This window comes from Symphalangus syndactylus, chromosome 11 (assembly GCF_028878055.3).
Source record: "Symphalangus syndactylus isolate Jambi chromosome 11, NHGRI_mSymSyn1-v2.1_pri, whole genome shotgun sequence".
Taxonomy (NCBI): Eukaryota; Metazoa; Chordata; class Mammalia; order Primates; family Hylobatidae; genus Symphalangus; species Symphalangus syndactylus.
This window is the reverse complement of record NC_072433.2, coordinates 50,655,866-50,676,055: the sequence shown is the minus strand read 5'-3', so window position 1 is coordinate 50,676,055 and position 20,190 is coordinate 50,655,866. Positions and strand designations below refer to the sequence as shown.

Genomic DNA, 20,190 nt, shown 5'->3' with positions numbered 1-20,190 from the left:
AGGGTGTGGAGAAATAGGAACACTTTTACACTGTTGGTGGGACTGTAAACTAGTTCAACCATTGTGGAAGTCAGTGTGGCGATTCCTCAGGGATCTAGAACTAGAAATACCATTTGACCCAGCCATCCCATTACTGGGTATATACTCAAAGGACTATAAATCATGCTGCTATAAAGACACATGCACACGTATGTTTATCGCGGCACTATTCACAATAGCAAAGAGTTGGAACCAACCCAAATGTCCAACAACAATAGATTGGATTAAGAAAATGTGGCACATATACACCATGGAATACTATGCAGCCATAAAAAATGATGACTTCGTGTCCTTTGTAGGGACATGGATGAAACTGGAAAACATCATTCTCAGTAAACTATCACAAGAACAAAAAACCAAACACCACATGTTCTCACTCACAGGTGGGAATCGAACAATGAGAACTCATGGACACAGGAAGGGGAACATCACACTCCGGGGACTGTTGTGGGGTGGGGGGAGGGGGGAGGGACAGCATTAGGAGATATACCTAATGCTAAATGACGAGTTAATGGGTGCAGGAAATCAACATGGCACATGGATACATATGTATCAAACCTGCACATTGTGCACATGTACCCTAAAACCTAAAGTATAATAATAAAAAAAAGAAACGCTAATAAATTTCTTTAACTAAAAAATGAACACAAAATTTCAGACAAGATACATTCTAAGAACATGTTTGAGAGATTCCCAGAATCTCTAGCTAAAACAATTGGTTTCAGGCTATGCCAGAAAGTAAGCTACATTATAAAGACTGTGACAGATAGCTCTTTTAAAATGTCCAAATCTCAATCAAAGATTACAATGCATACAAAATATTACAGCAACATAGCCCCATATAAAAATTATGAAATGCTCAGAAAGCAACCATAAAAAATGAAGATGCATAATTTAAAAATTTTTAAGTAAATTGAATAATAGTGAGTGAAACAGGAAAACAGACAACTATAAAAATGGAATAACAAAAACATTAAAATATCAAAAAATTGTACAGGCAAAAAATACAAAAAGAAATAATAACTAAAAATTCTAGAAGAGGCCAGGCGCAGTGGCTTATGCCTGTAATCTCAGTACTTTGGAATGCTGAGGCAGGTGGATCATGAGGTCAGCAGTTTGAGACCAGCCTGACCAACATGGTGAAACCCCATCTCAACTAAAACCACAAAAAGTAGCTAGGCATGGTGATGTGCACCTGTAATCCCAGCTACACAGGAGGCTGAGACAGGAGAATTGCTTGAACCCAGGAAGCAGAGGTTGCAGTGAGCTTAGATTGTGCCACTGCAGTCCAGACTGGACGATAGAGCAAGATTCTGTCAAAAAAAAAAAAATCCTAGAAGAAAAAAATGATGTAAAAATGTAGAAGCTCAACAAACAAACTAGGATATGCATAAAGATATTTATAACAAATATACATATGAACACAATTTCAAAAGTTACAGACAAAAAGAAAATCTTGGGGGCTACAAGAAAAAAATGATGTGTAATTTATAAGCACAGTCTTATGAGATAACCAGTGAATTTGCCAACAAAAAAATTTGCAGGCCAGAAGGGAACTGTGTGTTATAGTCTAAGCCCTGAAAAAAAAAAATCTGTTAAGTGAGAATAATACCAACAACAAAACTGTTCTACCAAATAAAAAGAAAAAATCTTCCAAAATAACCAAACTCTGAGAAAGCGTATTGGCACTGCATGTGCCCTACATATCAAAGATGATAAAAAGAGTTCTTTTCACTGAAAATAACATTATGCAAGAAAACAACTCCTAATTATATGAAAACATATCGTTCTGGGAAAGATATGCCCATACACAAAAATAGAATTCCATAACATTATCATAAAAGTGCAAAAAACATTGTATTGTTTAAAATTTTAAAGATAAAAGCATAGTAATTTCTATAAACATCTGTTAATGAATGTACAACAAAGAGATATAATTAGAAACATAAATAACAAGTGAGAGCAAATGTAATGAGGAGGAATATTTGTTTGCAACTGAAGTTAATTTTTTACAAGATTAAAGTATATTGTTGTATCTTAGAGGTTTTATGTAATCCCCAAGGTACCACAAAGAAAATACCTGTATAGATACATAAAAGAAAATAAGAAAGTAAAAGCATATTAATACAGAAATTAAAAAGACACAAAGAAAGGCCAGAGAGGAAATGAGGAACAAAGATACAAGAATCAAATAAAAGAATTAATAAAATAGCATTAGTCTATTTAATGATATATATATATACACACACACACACATATATATATAACTTTCCAATCAAGAGATATACTTACAATAAAGAGATTTATACAACATATTTAAAAAACAAAGACCCAACTTGCCTTTCTACAAGTCATTTCAGATTTAATGGCAGAAAAGAAAAAAAAAAACCTGAGAGCGGCAAAATAGAAGTAGATGTTCCATGCAAATATTTACAAAATGTAGAACAGGTCAAAATAACATACAAGCTATATCTTAAGTCAAAAACTATCATAGTTTATAAAATTTACTTGAAGTCCAAACTCCAAAGATATAAAGAAAGATATTAAGTGTAATAATAGATACATTCACTGAGAACCTCTGACAAAGTTTTATGTACATTTGTGTGTGTGTGTATCTCACATTATGGTTCGAAGTATATAAAGCAAATATTGGCAAAACTAAAGAATCACAGAGCATATATTAGTAGGATACTTCAATACCCCACATTCTATAATAAAAATGAAACAAGACAGGATATTAGTAAAGAAAGAGAGGACTTGAAGGCAGTATAAAACAATTATTCCTAACAGAGGTATAGAGAACACTCCTCAACAACATCAGGATACACTCATCTCAGTACCTCATACAACATTCTCCTTGATAGACCACTTCTTAGGCCAAAAAAGTCAACAAAATTTTTAAAACTCAATTTTAAAAAATTACTATCATCAAAATAGAATGAGAGTATAAAAACCATAAAACAGTGAAAAATTCAGAAATATATAGAAATTAAACAACAAACTCTTTAACATGCTGTTGTTGAAAGGCTGAAATAATTAATATTATGAAGATGTCCATACTCCTCAATGTAATCAACAAATTTAATGCAATGCTTTTGGAATTTCACATGGGATTCCTGAAGTAATGCAAATTTCTGTCACCAAAATCATTCAGTAGGTATAATTTGAAAATACTGGAATATCATTCAGTTTTCAAACACCAGAAAATATTCTAACTATAAAGATAAATTTTAATGACATTATGCAAAAAGAAATGAGCCAGCCACAAAAAGACAGAGATTGTATAAAATACATAAAGTAGCCATACTCTCAGAAACAGAAAACAGAGTGGTTTGAAAAGTGCCAAGAAATGAGAAAAATTCATGTTGCATAACGTGTATTGAGATTTGGCTTTGCAAGATAAAAACATTCTAGCAATATGTAGCATAATAATGTCAATGTAATTAACATGACCAAAATGAATATTTAATAATATTGTATTATAAATTTTGTTGTGTGTTTCTGACAAGTAAAAATGAACAATAACTAGAACAGATTCAGATATGTGATAGTTTTAAAACTATCTTCAAATCTAAGATTTTCTCCCGGTCAGGAGCAGAAGCTCACACTGATAATCCCAGCACACTGGGAGGCTGAGGCTGGTGGGTAACGAAGTCAGGAGATTGAGACCATCCTGGCCAACATGGTGAAACTCCATCTCTACTAAAATATAAAGAATTAGCTGGGCGTGGTGGTGCACACCTGTAGTTGCAGCTACTCTGAAGGCTGAGGCAGTGGAAACACTTGAACCCAGGAGGCAGAGGTTGCAGCAAGCTGGGATTGAACCACTGTATGCCAGCCTGGCGACAGAGCAAGAGTCCGTTCTCAAAAAAAAAAAAAAAAAAAAAAGATTTTCTCCCACACAAAAATAATACAGATTCACAGATAGGGGTTGAAATTAGAAAAAGTTTTATGACTACTCACTTAGGGTTAAATAGTCATCCACAATAAACCCAAACAACAAATATACTAGTCATAAAAAAAATAGAGGGATAGTATTTATCCAGGCAAAAAAAGAGATAATTATATTGGCAATAGACATATGGCTGATATATATTTGATTTTGCTCCATACTGTCTTAAATTATAAAGAGTTAAATATTGTCATACACAATTATAAACTAATCAAACCACAATTAATTGGTGTGAGGTGGCATACCCTAAAATATATAACACAAAAATATAACTGTCAAACAGAATTATAAATGGAATGTAAAACTGATTGAACACCATCAAGTAGATCAATATATTCACAAAAGGAATCTTAGAAGGCTACATGGAAAAAGTAATACAAAGGTTACTTGGAGATAAAAATGTCAAACAACTTCCCAAATTTTGATGCAATAAAAAAAATTCTTAGCACTAATTCTTGATTCTAAATTATTTTACTTCAAAAAGAAGATACAAGTAAATACTTTCCAAAATAAAAGGTAAGAGTGTTCATCATTACTGCTATAGTCCTACAAAACATGCTACATGGTGGACAGGCACAGTGACTCATGCCTGTAATCCTACAGCTTTAGGTGACCATGGCAGTGAGATCACTTGAGACCAGAAGTTCGAGATCAGCCTTAGCAACACAATGAAACTGCATATAAAAAAAGAAATGCTAAAATGAGTCAATTTGTTGAAAAATAAAATGATACTGAACAGTTTCATAAAACCACCTAAAAATTTAAAGCTCTCTACTAAGTGTAATTATAAAGACATATAGAATTCTTTACTATCATAATGGTGGTGCATAAAACTCTTAAGGTTGTACAGAATATGATAAACAAAATATAAATCTGTTACTAGGTACACAATATAAAATAATTTTAGTATCAATAATGCACTGGAAAATACAGAAGTATAGTTTTTGTATTCAGTTGAAGTTGTTATGAGATTAAAATACATTATTTTAACTTTAAGATGTGTTATGTAATCTCCATATTTTAAGATTACAAAATATTCATAAAAAACATGTAAAACAAAATTAAAAAATCAAAACCACTGCAAAATTAAAATAAAAATTAAGGCAGCAAAACAGGAAATGAGAAAACATATCTACAAAAAATACATAAATCAGTGATAATAAAACTGGTAAAAGTGACTCCATTTTTTAAGCAATTATTTAAAATATAAATTAACTAAATCCCTTAATAAAAAGAAATGTAATCTCAGGACTTTGGGAGTATGACATGGACTGAACATTTGATCCCAGGAGTCTAAGACTAGCCTGAGCAACAAGAAAAAACCCTGTCTCTACAAAAAAATACAAAACAAAACAAAAAAACTGGTTGCATGTGATGGCATATATTTGTAACCCAGCTGCCTGAGAGACTGAAATGAGAGGATAAAACTTTCAAAGATTGAGGCTGCAGTGAGCCATGATCACACCACTGCAAACCAGCCTGGTTGACAGAGTGACACCTTATCTCAAAAATAAGTGAAAAAATAAATTAATTAATTAAATTATAAAACGAAATAGGAATAAAATGCCTGAGTGTTTAAAAAAAATGCATACAATACGGTGCCTACCAGAGACTTATTTTAGCATTGAGTCAAACAGGCTGAAAGTCACAGTGGAAAAAATTTATATTTCATGCTAATAGTAAGTACAATTTTTTAGCTGGTCATAATTATATTAGACATTATATGCTTTAAGTCAAGTACTAGCATGAGACAAAGACATATAATGGCAAAATGGGTCAAGTTACTAGGAATCTATAACTATTATATTTATCTATCTATATATAACATCAGGGCTTTAAAATATATTAAGCAAATGTTAAGTGAAGAAACAACTACATAGGAGCACAATTGTAGACATCAAGATTGCATTTTCAATAATAAATAGAACATTCAGATGAAAATTCAGTAAGAAAACAGAAAACTTAGACAACATTATAGACTGCATTAATCACTTTGCATATAGAGGAATATCTGAAAGTGGATCATTTATAAAGAAAAAAGCTTCATTTGGCTGCCAAGTAAGCAGACTGTACAAGAAGTGTGGCCAGCATTGGCTTCTGGTGAGGGTCTCAGGAAGCTTACAATCATGCTGGCAGGCCACGAATAACTAGACATATCACATGATAAGAGACAGAGCACGTGTGAGTGAAGAAGCCATGTTCTTTTAGGGAAACAACTCTCACTTGAATCAATGAAGTGTAAACTTATTGATTACCAAAAGGATGGTGTCAAGCCATTCATGAGGAATTTACCCCTATGACCATGACCCAAACACCTCCCACCAGGTTCCACATCCAACATTGAGGATTATAATGCAGCACAAAGTCTGGAGAACATGAACATCCATACCATATCATAGACCAACTAGGCTTAACAGACATGTACAAAACTTTCCAGTCAAAAGCAAGAGAATACACAATATTCTTATTTGCACCTGGTATATTCTGTTAGAGTCTTATTAAATTTAAGACATACTGGTTAACATACGTCTTAGACATGATGAGTCTTATTAAATTTAAGAATACTGGTTAAGTGCAGTGGCTCATGCCTATAATCCAACACTTTGGGAGACCAATGTGAAAAGATCACTTGGGGCCAGAAGTTTGAGACCAGCCTGGGTAAACTAGTGAAACCCTGTCACTACACATAATCAAAAAATTAGCCAGACATGGTAGTGCATGTCTGTAGTCCCAGCTACTTGGGAGACTGAGGTGGGATCACTTGAGCCCAGGAGGTTGAGGCTGCAGCGAGCCAAAATCATGCCACTGCACTCTGACCTGGGCAACAGAGTAAGATGGTCTCAAAACAACAACAACAACAATGAATAAACTTAAGAAGGCTGTATTAGTCTGTTTTTACACTGCTGATAAAGACCTACCAGGAACAGGGAAGAGAAAAAGGTTTAATTGGACTTACAGTTCCACATGGCTGGAAAGGCCTCAGAATCATGGCAGGAGATGAAAGGTACTTCTTACATGGTGGCGGCAAGAGAAAATGAGGAAGATGCAAAAGCAGAAACTCCTGATAAAACCATCAGATATTGTGAGACTTAATCACTACCACGAGAACAGTACAAGGGAAACTACCCCCATGATTAAAATTATCTCCCACCAGGTGCTACCCACAATGTGGAAATTATGGGAGTATAATTCAAGATAAGATTTCAGTAAGGACAGAGAGCCAAACCATATCAAAGACGAAAATAATACACGTAAGTTTTCTGACTAAAACTGAATGAAGCTAGGAATTAATAGCAAAAGTAAAACTGGCAAATCAAAAAACATGAAATTAAAACACACTCTTCAACATATTCTTGCTCAAGAGTCAAAAACTTAATTTTTTAAAGATGTTAATGCAACCTACGGTGATAAACAAATTCAGCATCATCCCTATAAATATCCCAATAGCAGCTTTTTACAAGCATATTGGTTGAAATTTTAAAATTTGATTATGAACTACAGGCAAACACCCATGAAAAAGAACAAAAACACAGTATACTTCCTGATTTCAAAACATTAAAAGCTACAATAACAAAAACAATGTTGTATTCACACAAAGACAGATAAACAGATGAAAGAACAGAATAGAGAGCACAGAAATAAACCCTTCTATTCATGATCAAATAATCTTCCACCATGTTACCATGACCACGCAATAAAGATAAATAATAATATTTTATCAAATTTGACTAATTTGATTTTATAGTCAAAATATAATGTTAAAAACTAAAAATCTACACTGATAAATTTGGATCATTTTCTTGAGCCATATATAACCAATAGTTTAAATAAAATACTTAGACATGATAAAATAACAAATCTCTTAGAAACAAAATAACGGAAAGACATGACATTGCTCTTGGCACCATTTTCTTAGATATGACACTAAATGCTTGAGCAACAAAGAAAAGAACAGAAACATTTAACTACACTATACTTCAATATTTCTATACATCAAAGAAAACATTCAATAGAGTGACGATGCCTTTTACGAAATGAGTGAAAATATTAACAAATCACATGTGATAGGAAATAATATTTAGAATATATAAATAACTTAACATTTAAAAATAGAGTTGAATAATTAGATTTAGAAATGGACACATAACTGAATTAAACTTTAGAAAGAAGCATTTGAAAGCACATACAAAATTACTAATTTGTAGAGAAATGCATAAAAATTATAATGAAAACCAAAATCACCTCACACCAATTAGAATGGCCATTACAAATCTTTTAAGAGAAGCAAATCCATTGATGATGCAATGTAAATGAAACCCATGTTGATTGTTGGTGGAAAACAAAAATACAGCCATCATTGTAAAATGTTATGTTTCTCAAATAATTAAATATGGAAGTATCATTAAATACAGCAATGTCAATTATGAATCTATATCCAAATTAGGCAACTCAGAATCTGGAAAATATATATTTGACCATCTATGTTTATTTTTACATTTTTTTATTATACTTTAAGTATTAGGGTACATGTGCACAATGTGCAGGTTAGTCATATATGTATACATGTGCCATGTTGGTGTGCTGCAACCATTAACTCGTCATTTAACATTAGGTACATCTCCTAATGCTATCCCTCCCCTCTCCCCCAACACCACAGCAGGCCCCGGTGTGTGATGTTCCCCTTCCTGTGTCCATGTGTTCTCATTGTTCAATTCCCACCTATGAGTGAGAACATGTGGTGTTTGGTTTTTTCTCCTTGCAATAGTTTGCTGAGAATGATGGTTTTCGGCTTCAACTATGTCCCTACAAAGGACATGAATTCATCCTTTTTTATGGCTGCATAGTATTCCATGGTGTATATGTGCCACATTTTCTTAATCCAGTCTATCACTGTTGGACATTTGGGTTGGTTCCAAGTCTTTGCTATTGTGAATAGTGCCACAATAAACATACGTGTGCATGTGTCTTTATAGCAGCATGATTTATAATCCTTTGAGTATATACCCATTAATAGGATGGCTGGGTCAAATGGTATTTCTAGTGCTAGATCCCTGAGGAATCACCACACTGACTTCCATAATGGTTGAACTAGTTTACAGTCCCACTAACAGTGTAAAAGTGTTCCTGTTTCTCCACATCCTCTCCAGCACTCATTGTTTCCTGACTTTTTAAGGATTGCCATTCTAACTGGTGTGAGATGGTATCTCATTGTGGTTTTGATTTGCATTTCTCTGATGGCCAGTGATGACGAGCATTTTTTCATGTGTCTTTTGGCTGCATAAATGTCTTCTTTGTAGATTCTGGATATTAGCCCTTTGTCAGATGAGTAGATAGCAAAAATTTTCTCCTGTTCTGTAGGTTGCCTGTTCACTCTGATGGTGGTTTCTTTTGCAGTGCAGAAGCTCCTTAGTTTAATTAGATCCCATTTGTCAATTTTGGCTTTTGTTACCATTGCTTTTGGTGTTTTAGACATGAAGTCCTTGACAATGCCTATGTCCTGAATGGTATTGCCTAGGTTTTCTTCCAGGGTTTTTATGGTTTTAGGTCTAACATGTAAGTCTTTAATCCATCTTGAATTAATTTTTGTATAAGGTGTAAGGAAGGGATCCAGTTTCAGCTTTCTACATATGGCTAGCCAGTTTTCCCAGCACTATTTATTAAATAGGGAATCATTTCCCCATTTCTTGTTTTTGTCAGGTTTGTCAAAGATCAGATGGTTGTAGATATGCAGCATTATTTCTGAGGGCTCTGTTCTGTTCCATTGGTCTATATCTCTGTTTTGGTACCAGTACCATGCTGTTTTGGTTACTGTAGCCTTGTAGTATAGTTTGAAGTCAGGTAGCATGATGCCTCCAGCTTTGTTCTTTTGGCTTAGGATTGACTTGGCAATGCAGGCTCTTTTTTGGTTCCATATGAACTTTAAAGTAGTTTTTTCCAATTCTGTAAAGAAAGTCATTGGTAGCTTGCTGGGGATGTCATTGAATCTATAAATTACCTTGGGTAGTATGACCATTTTCAAGATATTGATTCTTCCTACCCATGATCATGGAATGTTCTTCCATTTGTTTGTATCCTCTTTTATTTCATTGAGCAGTGGTTTGTACCTCTCCTTGAAGAGGTCCTTCACGTCCTTTGTAAGTTTGACTCCTAGGTATTTTATTCTCTTTGAATCAATTGTGAATGGGAGTGGACTCATGATTTTGCTCTCTGTTTCTCTGTTCTTGGTGTATAAGAATGCTTGTGATTTTTCCACATTGATTTTCTATGCTGAGACTTTGCTGAAGTTGCCTATCAGATTAAGGAGATTTTGAGCTGAGATGGTGGAGTTTTCTTGATATATAATCATGTCATATGCAAACAGGGACAATTTGACTTCCTCGTTCCCTAATTGAATAACATTTATTTCCTTCTCCTGCCTGATTGCCCTGGCCAGAACTTTCAACACTGTATTGAATATGAGTGGTGAGAGAGGACATCCCTGTCTTGTGCCAGTTTTCAAAGGGAATGCTTCCAGTTTTTGCCTATTCAGTATGATACTGGCTGTGGTTTTGTCATAGATAGCTCTTATTATTTCGAGATACATCCCATCAATATCTAATTTATTGAGAGTTTTTAGCATGAAGCGTTGTTGAATTTTGTCAAAAGCCTTTTTGCATCTATTGAGATAATCATATGGTTTTTGTCGTTGGTTCTGTTTATATGCTGGATTACATTTATTGATTTTCATATGTTGAACCAGCCTTGCATCCCAGGGATGAAGCCCACTTGATCATGGTGGATAAGCTTTTTGATGTGCTGCTGGATTCGGTTTACCAGTATTTTATTGAGGATTTTTGCATTGATGTTCATCAAGGATATTGGTCTAAAATTCTCTTTTTTTGTTGTGTCTCTGCCAGGCTTTCGTATCAGGATGATGCTGGCCTCATAAAATGAATTAGGAAGAACTCCCTCTTTTCTATTGATTGGAATAGTTTCAGAAGGAATGGTACCAACTCCTCCTACCTCTGGTAGAATTTGGCTGTGAATCCATCTGGTCCTGGACTTTTTTTGGTTGGTAAGCTATTATTGCCTCAATTTCAGAGCCTGTTATTGTTCTATTCAGAGATTCAACTTCTTCTTGGTTTAGTCTTGGGAGGGTGTATGTGCTGAGGAATTTATCCATTTCTTCTAGATTTTCTAGTTTATTCATGTAGAGCTGTTTATAGTATTCTCTGATGGTAGTTTGCATTTCTGTGGGATTGGTGGTGATATCTCCTTTATCATTTTTTATTGCATCTATTTGATTCTTCTCTCTTTTCTTCTTTATTAGTCTTGCTAGCAGTCTATCAATTTTGTTGATCTTTTCAAACAACCAGCTCCTGGATTCATTTATTTTTTGAAGAGTTTTTTGTGTCTCTATTTCCTTCAGTTCTGCTCTGATCTTTGTTATTTCTTGCCTTCTGCTATCTTTTGAATGTGTTTTCTCTTGCTTCTCTAGTTCTTTTAATTGTGATGTTAGGGTGTGAATTTTAGATCTTTCCTGCTTTCTCTTGGGGGCATTTAGTGCTACAAATTTCCCACTACACATTGCTTTGAATGTGTCCCAGAGATTCTGGTATGTTGCGTCTTTGTTCTCGTTGGTTTCCAAGAACATCTTTATTTCTGCCTTCATTTCATTATGTATACAGTAGTCATTCAGGAGCAGGTTGTTCAGTTTCCATGTAGTTGAGCAGTTTTGAGTGAGTTTCTTAATCCTGAGTTCCAGTTTGACTGCACTGTGGTCTGAGAGACAGTTTGTTATAATTTCTGTTCCTTTACATTTGCTGAGGAGTGCTTTACTTCCAACTATGTGGTCAATTTTGGAATAAGTGCAGTGTGGTGCTGAGAAGAATGCATATTCTGTTGATTTGGGGTGGAGAGTTCTGTAGATGTCTATTAGGTCCACTTGGTGCAGAGCTGAGTTCAATTCCTGGATATCCTTGTTAACTTTCTGTCTTGTTGTTTCTGTCTAATGTTGACAGTGTGGTGTTAAAGTCTCCCATTATTATTGTGTGGGAGTCTACGTCTCTTTCTAGGTCTCTAAGGACTTGCTTTATGAATCCGGGTGCTCCTGTATTGGGTGCATATATATTTAGGATAGTTGGCTCTTCTTGTTGAATTGATCCCTTTATCATTATGTAATGGCCTTCTTTGTCTCTTTTGATCTTTGTTGGTTTAAAGTCTGTTTTATTAAAGACTAGGATTGCAACCCCTGCCTTTTTTGTTTTCCATTTGCTTGGTAGATCTTCCTCCATCCCTTTATTTTGAGCCTATGTGTGTCTCTGCATGTGAGATGGTTTCCTGAATACAGCACACTGATGGGTCTTGACTCCTTATCCAATTTGTCAGTCTGTGTCTTTTAATTGGCTCATTTAGCCCATTTACATTTAAGGTTAATATTAAGGAGAATTTGATCCTGTCATTATGATGTTAGCTGGTTATTTTGCTCATTAGTTGATGCAGTTTCTTTCTAGCCTTGACGGTCTTTACAATTTGGCATGTTTTTGCTGTGGCTGGGACCGGTTGTTCCTTTCCATGTTTAGTGCTTCCTTCAGGAGCTCTTTCAGGGTAGGCCTGGTGGTGACAAAATCTCTCAGCATTTACTTGTCTGTAAAGGATTTTATTTCTCCTTCACTTATGAAGCTTAGTTTGGCTGGATATGAAATTCTGGGTTGAAAATTCTTCTCTTTAAGAATGTTGAATATTGGCCCCCACGCTCTTCTTGCTTTTAGAGTTTCTGCCGAGAGATCAGCTGTTAGTCTGATGGGCTTCCCTTTGTGGGTAACCCAACCTTTCTCTCTGGCTGCCCTTAACATTTTTCCTTCATTTCAACTTTGGTGAATCTGACAATTATGTGTCTTGGAGTTGCTCTTCTTGAGAAGTATCTTTGTGGCATTCTGTGTATTTTCTGAATTTGAATGTTGGCCTGCCTTGCTAGATTGGGGAAGTTCTCCTGGATAATATCCTGCAGAGTGTTTTCCAACTTGGTTCCATTCTCCCCATCACTTTCAGGTACACCAATCAGACGTAGATTTGGTCTTTTCACATAGTCCCATATTTGTTGGAGGCTTTCTTCATTTCTTTTTACTCTTTTTTCTCTAAACTTCTCTTCTCGCTTCATTTCATTCATTTGATCTTCCATCACTGATACCCTTTCTTCCAGTTGATCGAATCGGCTACTGAGGCTTGTGCCTTCATCACGTAGTTTCGTGCCTTGGTTTTCAGCTCCATCAGGTCCTTTAAGGACTTCTCTGCATTGGTTATTCTAGTTTTAGCCATTCTTCTAATTTTTTCTCAAGGTTTTTAACTTCTTTGCCATGGGTCTGAACTTCCTCTTTTAGCTCAGAGTGGTTTGATTGTCTGAAACCTTCTTCTCTCAACTCGTCAAAGTCATTCTCCGTCAAACTTTGTTCCATTGCTAGTGGGGAGCTGCATTCCTTTGGAGGAGGAGAGGCACTCTGATTTTTAGAGATTTCAGTTTTTCTGCTCTGTTTTTTCCCCATCTTTGTGGTTTTATCTACCTTTGGTCTTTGATGATGGGGTGACGTAAAGGTGGATGTCCTTTCTGTTTGTTAGTTTTCCTTCTAACAGTCAAGACCCTCAGCTGCAGGTCTATTGGAGTTTGCTGGAGGTCCACCCCAGACCCTGTTTGCCTGGGTATTAGCAGCAGAGGCTGCAGAACAGCGGATATTGGTGAGCAGCAAATGTTGCTGCCTGATTGTTCCTCTGGAAATTTTGTCTCAGAGGAGTACCCGGCTGTGTGAGGTGTCAGTCTGCCCCTACTAGGGGGTGCCTCCCAGTTAGGCTACTCGGGGGTCAGGGACCCACGTGAGGAGGCAGTCTGTCCGTTCTCAGATCTCCAGCTGTGTGCTGGGAGAACCACTACTCTCTTCAAAGCTGTCAGACAGGGTCATTTAAGTCTGCAGAGTATTCTGCTGCCTTTGTTTGGCTATGCCCTGTCCCCAGAGGTGGCATCTACAGAGACAGGCAGGCCTCCTTGAGCTGCAGTGGGCTCCACCCAGTTTGAGCTTCCTGGCCGCTTTGTTTACCTACTCAAGCCTCGGCAATGGTGGGTGCCCCTCTCCCAGCCTTGCTGTCACCTTGCAGTTTGATCTCAGACTGCTGTGCTAGCAATGAGCGAGGCTCCATGGGCATAGGACCCTCCGAGCCAGGTGTGGGATATAATCTCCTGGAGTGCCATTTGCTAAGACCATTGGAAAAGCACAGTATTACGGTGGGAGTGACCTGATTTTCCAGGTGCCATCTGTCACCTCTTTCTTTGACTAGGAAAGGGAATTCCCTGACCCCTTGCACTTCCCGGGTGAGGCGATGCCTTGCCCTGCTTTGGCTGATGCTCAGTACACTGCACCCACTGTCCTGCACCCACTTTTGTCTCGAGGCACAGACCTACCCTTTAACACAAGTTTGTAAAGGGTTATAAAAGGTTTTTAAGAATCGCACCTCATGGTCAAACTGGTTAAGATTGGATAAAATTATCTATAAGGTTTAATTTTAAAAGTTGAGGTTGACAATAATAGCCTAATGCAAGCATGAAATCTGGCTTTCTCTCTCTTGAAAAAGATTTTTCTTTGACTTTTGAAGAAACTCTCTAAAAAAGAAGGGAAGGACAAGAAACAGACTGTTTGAAAAACTAGATCTTCCCTCTTGACGAGTGAAGGTTTTTGCTTTACAAAAAACAAACAAACAAATAAAACACAACACTTTGAGTCATTTAAACAGATGACTTATGGTAACCTGAAGTGTTTTGAGCCCTCATGGCTTCAAAATTGTCTTTTCTAATCCCTAGTTTTTGATACTACAGAGGGCCCCTGGGACATCCAGGGGAGAGGTAAACTGGATTATTTGACATGTTTACTTACATAGGATTAATCAGGCGGTGTTTGATTTTCAGATTATATTTTAATGAAAAATGTTAATGTGTGTTCCAAAAGTTGTATGGGATTCCTAGAGTTCTGATGTCTGAGTTTGTGTTATCAATCATAATTAAAGTTATGTATTAGGTTATTATAAATCACAAAAGTGACTAAATTTTTTTGTCAATCATGTTTTTCACTGTGACTATCCTAGGACATTCTAACATTCATAGATAATTGTTATTTTGATCCTCCTCAAAGAATGGATTATAACCCTTGAGTGCAGGTTTCTGATAACTTTGGAGATTGTGAACCAGAGTTGACTGGGTGAATTGGATAGAAGACTGATCCTTTTTGATTTTTTGCTTGGAACATTGCTGATCCTTAAGTTTTGTTTTTCAAAATCAAGGAAGCTTTTGAGTTATTTATACCTTTTGACAATTGTGGAAGTGAACCAACCAATGATCTCTGACTATAGCTCAGAAAAAATAAGGGATGGGCTGTTAAACTTCAAATGGTATACAAAGATAGCCTCAGTAGATAGATCTCTTTTACTGGAAACCCTTGGATAGGCCTCTGAGAGAACTACTGTTTTCCCAAAACAATACCACATGTCAGCATGAAGCAGTTAAGAATAGCCATTGTCCCTAACGCCCCTATTCTAATGGCAGTTAGATGTACCTCTTCAGAGGGGGGATTGATGGAAGTAACTACTGCCATTATGCTGGCTGCAGCAGAGAGGCACAGCTGGGGTTGCACGCTTCATGGAGCTGGTGAGATGCCACCCCTTCTGAGTTAGGGCAGGAACTCCCTGGGTGCTGCTGAAGCCTCAGGCTTTCTGCTCTACAAAGCAAACAGGAGCCCTGCCCTCTTGGGTGGGGCTGCAGCCACCCAAACTATGGCTGTGGATCTGATCCTCCTTGTGCTCATGGTGGTGGTGGTGGGGGGAACAGGGTCAGGCAGGAAAAGGCAAGATCTGCCCTCCTAGGTGCAGCTGCAGCCACCTGACCCATGGCTGCAGACCTGGGCCTCCTGCTCCAAAAGGACAAGCAAGAGCTCTGCCCTTTTCAAGTTGGTGGGGTCGGAGCTCCCTGGGTGCAGCTGCAGCTGCCCTCCCAGGCAGAAGACAGGACATCTCTGCTGCCTACATCCTTGGGGTCCTGGGAAGACCCTCCCCCATTTCTGCTGGCTTGGAGGTGTCTGCTCCTGCTGCATGGCCTCTCTTCTCTCCCAGCACCCATGCACTTGGAGCTCAGAGAAGGGTTGGAGCCAAACCCTGGGGCCATATAAATGGTGGCGGGAGGAAGACAGATTCCTTGGCAGAAGAGAGCAAGTCCCTTGTAGGGCCCAACCTTCAGTGGCCGCAGACCAGAGTGGGGACTTCTGGTGCCTCCGCTAGGCCTGACCAGGGCCACCCAATGGACAAACTGGAATGTACTTTCTCCTCTCTGAGGTCCAGAAAAGCCCCAGGCTCAGCCAGAGAGGTCAGAGGACACAGAAACAATGAGATGACCAGTCACAGAGAGGAGCTACCTTCTCTGCTGGCAGCTTCAGAGACCTGCAGAGACCTCAAAATGACCTGCCTGCACAGAGAAGCCACCCTGTCCAGGGCCTCCTCTCTGCTGAGAGCTGAACACTTGATGGGATGACCTGCCTACAGAAAGGGGCTACCCACTGTGGGTTGCCTCTGAGCTGTTCTAACACTAAATAAAGATCCTGTTTGTTTTCTTCCCCCTTCACTTGTCTGCATACCTTATTCTTCCTGGATGCAGGACAAGAACTCGGGCAAAGGTGCCACTGGCTACAGAGGTTTCCAGGAAGAAAATTGACACCTCAAAGATTCCATAACACTAATTATTTCATTTACTTCAGGCATAACATGTAAATTCTAATATATTGTCCTAAATGTCTAAATCTAATGTTGCAGACACATTTGAAATAGGAAACAGAAAGTAGAAATGTATAGAGATAGTGACATCAGTAAGACGGAAAAATAAAAGGTGCTCTATTTTCTTATTCCCCCAAAGCAAGAAAATTTGTCAGCCATCCCTGACAAAAATGTCTATATAAAAGAGCCAGACATCATGGCTCACACCTGTAATGACAGCTACGTGGTACACTGAGGTTGGAGAATTGTTGCAGGAAAGGATTTGAAGACCAGGCTGGGTTATGTGGCAAGACCCCATCTCAAAAATAAGTGCCTTTAATAGAGTTTTGAGATCCAGGAAGGAAGGTGTGAAACTCTGCCAAAGCCTAAGATTGAGGAGTGTTCTTTTCAGAAGGCAGGCCCTCATTAAGGTGGCAAACTACATGACCTCCGTTCCTGGCTAATGACCACCCAACTTGATCTCACTGAGAATTGTGAACTTACTCTGTAACCATCCCAAACTCCTCCCAGCCACAGTCTGGGAGAGGTACTGCCCTTAGAGAGGCCTGGAGGAAGATACAAATTAATAGCCACGCAGGCAGGCCTGCAGACCTTGGCCTTTACTATGATCACTGAAGCAGCTCAATGACTCAGTTTCAGCTTCCTGGACCACAGTTCATGGCCAGTTAAGCCTACATACAAACCCACACAGTGACCTAGGAAAATCCTTTTTGGTATTCTGTGAAAGCCATACTCATTCACATCCTGATATAAGGCCCACCATATGCAGACCCAACTTCAGAAACCCCACTTAGTGTCTGTTCTAAAGATCAAGGTCATGAAGGATATTCAGTCTGTCTAAATGTAAAATGGAAATTATAACTACCCAAGCTCCTTGTAACAAGCCAACTAAACGTGGACCCTAATGTAGACTCATAAGTCTTGTGACAAACCAAACTATAATCCTTCTCCACTACAAACCCGGAGAGAATCCCATCACCCTGGGGGCTCAACAAAAAAAAACTATCTTTACCTTCTGAAACCAGTTTATAAAAACTAGGAGAGGTGTTTGCTCCTTCAAATTCACAGACACCAATGCAAAACTATATTGTGCCCATTGTCAATGCTTCTATTTTAACATAGAACTGAAAGTATGTGGCAGAATAAGTAGACAAAAAGTTTTCAAAAGCCATTGAGATTGAAGACAAATAAGTAAAAAGTTGCTGTTTCTAGATATGATCTTATATATGAAAAACTATAAACAGTACATTAAAACCTGTCTAAACTAATAAATATACTCAGTAGATTAGAAAAATTAAATTAAATTACAAGTTATGGTTCCATACACTTAAAACAAACTCTTTGATATAATAGAAAAGCAATATATTTGGAAGAGTATTAAAATAATAAATTTCTGATAACAAATTCAACCAGATGTAAAAAATCTTCACAATGAAAGACATAAGATATCAATGAAAAAAATTAAAGCCACAAATAAATTTGAAATTTTTTATTTCTATGGATTCAAAGAATTATTATTTTTTTTTTTTTTGAGACAGAGTCTCACTCTGTCGCCCAGGCTGGAGTGCAGTGGCATGATCTCCACTCACTGCAAGCTCCCTTTTCGTATTTTTAGTAGAGACAGGGTTTCACCATGTTAGCCAGAATGGTCTCAATCTCCTGACCTCGTGATCCACTCGCCTCAGCCTCCCAAAGTACTGGGATTACAATCGTGAGCCACTGTGCCCAGCCAGGGATAAATATTTGTAAAGTGTCATATTATCCAAAGTAATCTATAAATTCAATAAACCTATTAAAATTTCATTGGTATTTTTCTCACAGTAATGAAAAATACAATTCTAAAATTCACATGAAACTACAATAAACTTTGAATAACCAAAGCAATCTTAAGGAAAAAGAACAGAGCAGAAGGACACCATACTTAATAATTTCAAACTGTATTTCAAGAGTATAGTAATAAAAACTGGATGGACTGTGTAGAAAAATGAACAAAAAAATGAAACATAAACCACTACTCACCTGTTTTAGATATGATGCTAAAAGAGAATACAAAAAAATATTTTAACAGAGAGGTTTCTCAAAATTATGCAGATATTTGTGTGTCCCCCAAAACAATGGAAAAGCAGTCACATTTTGCAGTCTCTTATACTTCATGAAGAGGACTCTGGCTCTCATTGTAAACTTGAAGAAAGATCACCACAGAGAAAGTCGAATCTTTAGAAAATTTAAAAACATAAGACAGAAGGTGTCCCTATGTGACAGTAAAATAAAAAAATCCTCAGGCATCCCAGAAATTCTTTCCTTTGGAACACAGCTTCCCAAACCACATTTTAAGGATTGACTTTCTCTTTGACTTTTGGACCTCTGTTCTGTTGCATTCATTCTCACATACCTAGGGGTTTGGCTACAGTCTCTTGTCTCTTCATATTCCAAGGCTCCTTTCCTTGCTCCAGATAGGTGATCAGGTCTGGCTTAGAAAAAGCAATACCTGTTTTATTAAAAATAAATAACATGAATATTGCTCATATTCTTCAATTCTCAAGCAAGTAATTTGCTCAGTAAAGATGATGTAATAGAATATTCTAGTAAATTAATCCCAAAATAGTAATTTATAACAGAAATTTCTAAATCTTTAGAAAATATTTTAAATTTGTATGTTCTTAACTTCACTATCCAGTACTACTGAATCAAAAACTGGTGGTGGAAGGCCAGGCACAGTGGCTCACACCTGTAATCCCAGCACTATGGGAGGCCGAGGCAGGCAGATCACCTGAGGTCAGGAGTTAGAGACCAGCCTGGGCAAAATGGTGAAATCCCAACTCTACTAAAAATACAAAACAAAATAGCTGGGTGTTGTGGTGTGTGCCTGTAATCCCAGCTACTTGGGAGGCTAAAGCAGGAGAATTGCTTGAACCCAGGAGGTGGAGGCTGGAGTGAGCCAAGCTTGCACCACTGCACTCCAGCATGGGGACAGCATAAGATTTCGTCTCAAAAAAAAAAAAAAAAAAAAAAAAAAAAAAAAAAAAACAAAAAACTACTGGCATTACCAATAATCTAGAGTGAAAGACACAGATCAGCTCAGGAATGTGGAAAATTCAGATCAAGATGAAACATCTTGAAGCTATTCCTCTCTACACAGACAAATCCCCCAAATCCCCAAAATTTATTTCAAAACAGGAATATGAAACTCAAAGCAAAAACTACCAAAAAAACTTTACAAAAAATAAATAAATAAAATAAAACCTTTAGAATATATTACAAAATGTGTATTGAAGTTATTCTCACCGAGAAAGACCAGGTTTCTGTAGTTCTCTAACATCACATCTCTATATAAATTCTGTTGTGCAGTGCCAGGCATTGCCACTCTTTCAGAGAAAATTCTATGGCCACATCCATAAATGTCAATGGTCCCTGAAAAC

At 37.2% G+C, this 20,190-nt stretch overlaps 1 protein-coding gene across 1 annotated transcript in view; it reads right to left on the bottom strand.

Moving 5' to 3' along the window:
• The window catches only part of LOC129492637 (zinc finger protein 85-like), a 25,590-nt gene extending 5,400 nt beyond the window's left edge, over positions 1 to 20,190 (bottom strand). The window contains 3 exon segments of the mRNA XM_063612766.1: positions 19,164 to 19,259; positions 20,057 to 20,122; positions 20,125 to 20,190. Of these exon segments, the coding sequence (XP_063468836.1) occupies positions 19,164 to 19,259; positions 20,057 to 20,122; positions 20,125 to 20,167 (205 nt within the window). The 5' untranslated portion in view covers positions 20,168 to 20,190.